Source organism: Gavialis gangeticus, unplaced genomic scaffold (genome assembly GCF_001723915.1).
Source record: "Gavialis gangeticus isolate Ggan-Ray unplaced genomic scaffold, GavGan_comp1, whole genome shotgun sequence".
Taxonomy (NCBI): Eukaryota; Metazoa; Chordata; order Crocodylia; family Gavialidae; genus Gavialis; species Gavialis gangeticus.
In genome coordinates, this window is record NW_017728994.1 from 69,776,706 (window position 1) to 69,781,012 (window position 4,307).

The following is a 4,307-nucleotide window of genomic DNA, read 5'->3' on the forward strand; positions in this document are numbered from 1 at the left end:
CGGGCCCGGGGCGGCGCTGGAGGGACTTTGCCAAGCAGCTGGGGCGGGGGCAGCACGTGCAGGGCCCCCGGGGGCCGCTCCTGAGCGCGCGGAGGGCTCCGGACTGGGCCACCCGCTGCCACCGCCGCTCTGATTTGTGCCCGGCAGTTGGGCAGGAAGGGAAGAAAAAGCCAGCAAAACCCCACGAAAACAAAAAACCCGCTCCGTCGACTTACCTTGAGCCCTGGGTGATGCTAAAAAGAGCCAGCTCAGGCTCAGGAGCAGCATGAATATCTGGGCTGGGGGGTGAGGAAGAGGAGGAGGAGGGCAGCGCGGCTGTTCTGCATGGAGACGCTTTGACATCTTAGCCCCGACTGCAAGAGACAAAACTTTCATCAGCTGGGGCTGGAGAACAGCACCATAATATACAGTTACAGAGAGGAGAGAGCTGGGACTCAGGATGTGAGAGATTTCCTGCATGCAGTTAACTCCAAAACCCCTCCTGCATGGGCTGCTGATGAGCTGAGCTGAGCTTTGCTTTCATAAAAAGTTGTTTGGTTTGGGGGTTTTGTTTTGGGTTGGGTTTTTTTTGGTGGGGGGGGTGGTTTCTGGCAAGAAAAAAATTGTTGACTGTTGCAATAAATGAGCAGACTGTCTGTGTTGGCTTGCGAGAGGCATTAAAGACCGTTAGCGAGGGAAGGCAGGCCTGTGAAATCTGCCCATTGCCAACATTTACAGTTCTCATTACAATGGAACAAATTATTGTCCTCCTGCCTCTTCCCACTGCACCGCGGGGTCCTACAGCCCTGCCGCTTCGCACTGCCTCCACTGGGGAAGAGTTTCTCAGGCCCTGAGAAGAGCTGGTTCAGGAAGAGCTGCCTTTTCTTGGAAGAAGGCTCCCTCCTTTGGGATTAATTTTGGTATTTGAACTTTCAAGTTTCCCTCTCTCCCAAAGCAGGATGCATACATAGGTGGTAAACGTGTCTGCCTCCAGCTCTGATCTTTTGTTGTGTGCCTCAGTGGTTTTTGTTCCACACACAACACTGGCTTCTTAGTCTAAGTGGAAAGTCATCCAAATGTGTTATAAGCACCAAGGGATGCTTTATTGGTTTCATAATTATGCAGCGTTAGAAATGTCTGTGACTGTTTTATACCTATTTAAAAAATGGAAAACAATGTTTTCATATTGTTCCATGGATTTTTATTTTTTAATCTTCTTCATTCAAATGGTCACCAGACAGCTGGGAACAACGAACAAACAAACTTTATCAAGTGCCCAGCTTGCTGCTGAAACATTTAAATGGGGTGATGTCTCATGGGTTGCCTAAGAAAGGTCCTGCTCTCACCACGACTTACAAGACTTTTGCACACGAGGGGTGCATCTGCATATTCATTAATCCACTTTAATTAGGGCGCATTAAGTTTAGCATCTCTAATGGCAGGTACTAACTTAATACAATGCCATCCATGCTACTGCACGTTAGCACAGATAAATTTTTTTTTGTGATGTGACAGCACTTCAGACTAAATCTACTGCACATTAGCATGGGCTTTGCCGCTATGCTAATGTGCAATAGAATTAGTCTTCTGCACATTGTCTTGTGTAGATGCACCCCCTTAAGTAGTCAAAATGAATAATTATGAACTTTAATGTGCACAGAATTACTCACAAATGCCGGTTCCTGACTCTGCAAATTGTCTCATGTAAATTCCTCACACGTGAAAACACACACAGTGTTGATATGCAATCATATCTGTCAAGTTTGATTTTGGAAAGTGCAACTTAAGTATTTTAGTGGGCTTAAAGACTATTGCTATACTATGTATAGCAGATCTCAAAAGAGGTTGGGAAATTTGTATATGCCAGAAGGAATGGAAAGAAGGTCCTTCAACCTCCTCAGGTTCATGCTTAACATGTATTTGTAACTTCACCAAAAATATTCAGTTTTGATTTATGCTTATGGCCACTCCCCATTCCCATCTCAGAAAATTCTGTATTGGCCTGCCTAAAGTATTAATAGATGATCACAGTGTTGATATTTGAGAAATGTTTTTCTCAAATACATTTCTCACTACGTTTTCACATTTCTCTAGTACAGATTGCACCTGTGCAACGTTCAGATACATCCCAACAGCCTTTCATGCTTACACAAACACAAATTGTAGAGCTAGATAAACCTTTTGGGGCAGGTGCAGTCTTATTTTTATATTCAGTATACCATTATAGAAAAAAGTTATGAATTAGCAGATGAGCAGTTTTTGAATTTGTAGATATATTTTTGAATTCACAAAATAACAGTAGTTTGTGTGGCCTTAAAGCTATTATCTAAAATTCTGTTCTGCTTTAATAGAGGCTGGTTTGTATACAATGGCTTAAATGAGAAAACCATGAAGCCTGCTGACAATTGGGATAAAAAAATATTGCAGAGGTAAAGAAAAACTGTAGCTGGAAAGAATTCATTATCTCCCCTGCCTAAATACAAATGTATCCTATATCTCAAGTAGTATAGTGGCCTGGTATAGCATACATTAAATTTGAAACTACAGTTACTTTTGTACAATTCAGTATTTCAAACTCATTAAAATTTAATGTCTGAGATTGCTAACAGTCTTATAACCTTAGCTTTTTTAATAAAGCAATTAATACTGCCAATGATTTTCTGAAGGCGGTTGTTTATTCTGTACATTCTAGCAGCTCCAAAATAAAAGTTAAAAGAAACTTCTGCTTGCTCTGATAGAGGGTTCGCCCCTTCCCCATTTTGTGATGTTGTTTTCCAACAGCATGATGCAAAAAGTGTAAAAAGGAGCTAACAACATCTAGGTAGGCCTCCATTCAAACTTCAGAATTTCTATTTATAATGATTCCTGTTTGAGGGTACTATGCGTCATTTCTTCATTCACAAAGGTCAAGGAACAAACATCTAATTTGTGGCATCTTCCCTATTCCCCTCCACAAAATCTACCTGGACAGGAATGATTCCATCTGTTAAAATACACAGTTCACAGCTCACCTTCATTGGCATGAAGTAAATCTATTAACTTTCATTCCACAGGAATCCAAAATGCTGTGTTAAATGACATCCATAAAAGAATGCTACTGAATTACAACTACCTCTAGCCATGGACGCTTCCAAAGTATGGGGGCTGTAATTTTGACCATTGATTCACAGCAAAAATAATTTGTTTAATATGTCCCCAGCTTATTCCTGCCTATATGAAAAAGGACTAACCTTGATATGTTTTTAAGGTCTCATAACAAAGCCCATAAAGTTTGTTATGGGTAAGTACTCAACCTATCAACCCAGGGAGCTTGAAAAGGTTGAGTTTGTCCTGCAGCAAATTGAAATTTCTTCCAAGTGCTGTAGATATTACAGAACTAGGTCCCAATTCTGCAAATCATTCTATGTGGGCCAACAGCCACGTAGTCCTCTTTCTAAAGACTTGTTCTTGAAAAGTTACCAATTTGTCTTGCTTCTTGTTGTGGTTATTCCTATAGCCTTTCAATCATTTTTATACATGTCCTTTTGTCTGTGTTATTCCTTTTTCCATCTGCTACACATTTTTGCCCCTCATGGCTCCCCTGCTATCTCTATTTTCTTTATAGTTTCATAGATGTTAGGGTCAGAAGGGACCTATTAGATCATTGAGTCCAACCCCAGCCACTTGTCTGTCCAATCACCTTTTAAATACCGCCAAGGAATGGGACAGCACCACCTCCCTTGGAAGCATATTCCATATTTTGGCAACCCTCACTGTAAAGAAGTTGCCAAAAGAAGTTGCCAAGAAGTTGCCAAAATATGCTTCCAAGGGAGGTGGAAGCTATGGAGGTACAGCTGGGGCTGGCAAACAGCAGCTGCAGTCCCCAGGATTTGCCAGAGGAGGGAGAGGGGGGTGAGAGGGAATGGAGAGAGAAATATGCCACAGGAGCCATGGCAGGCCAGTGTCTAGGCACACCCTGCCCCTGCTCTGACTAGAGAGCGGAGAGGAGTTGCCAGCCCTGTTGTGGAGCAGATAGCCCCATCCAGCCCAAGAGCATGCTGGGGGTGTCTGGTTTATCTTAAACCAGCAAGGGGTCTGGGACAGACATTGCATAAACTGGTTTGAGCCAAAACAGTTAAGTCTGATACTACATTCAACCAGGTTTATCTCAAACCATAGTTTCTTTGTTTCATAGTTGGTAGGGTCGGAAGGGTACCTACCTCCTCCTTCACTTCCTCTTACTACCTCCGAAACTAAAAAGTTTTTTGGAGGGTACTTGCTTCATTCTGTCCTGGCCATGTACTATCCAGTGACAGCAACAGCTCTCGAAGCCACTGTCACCTTTTTTA

General features: G+C 42.7%; 1 protein-coding gene across 4 annotated transcripts in view; it reads right to left on the reverse strand.

The window, feature by feature from the left end:
• The window catches only part of ADAM12 (ADAM metallopeptidase domain 12), a 486,667-nt gene extending 485,173 nt beyond the window's left edge, over positions 1-1,494 (reverse strand). For 2 of the 4 annotated variants that reach the window (XM_019502984.1, XM_019502983.1), the window contains exon 1: positions 216-602. In XM_019502984.1, the coding sequence (XP_019358529.1) occupies positions 216-459 (244 nt within the window). In that variant the 5' untranslated portion in view covers positions 460-602. The other 2 variants (XM_019502986.1, XM_019502985.1) reach the window with 2 other exon arrangements.
• Between the last annotated feature and the right edge of the window lie 2,813 nt (positions 1,495-4,307).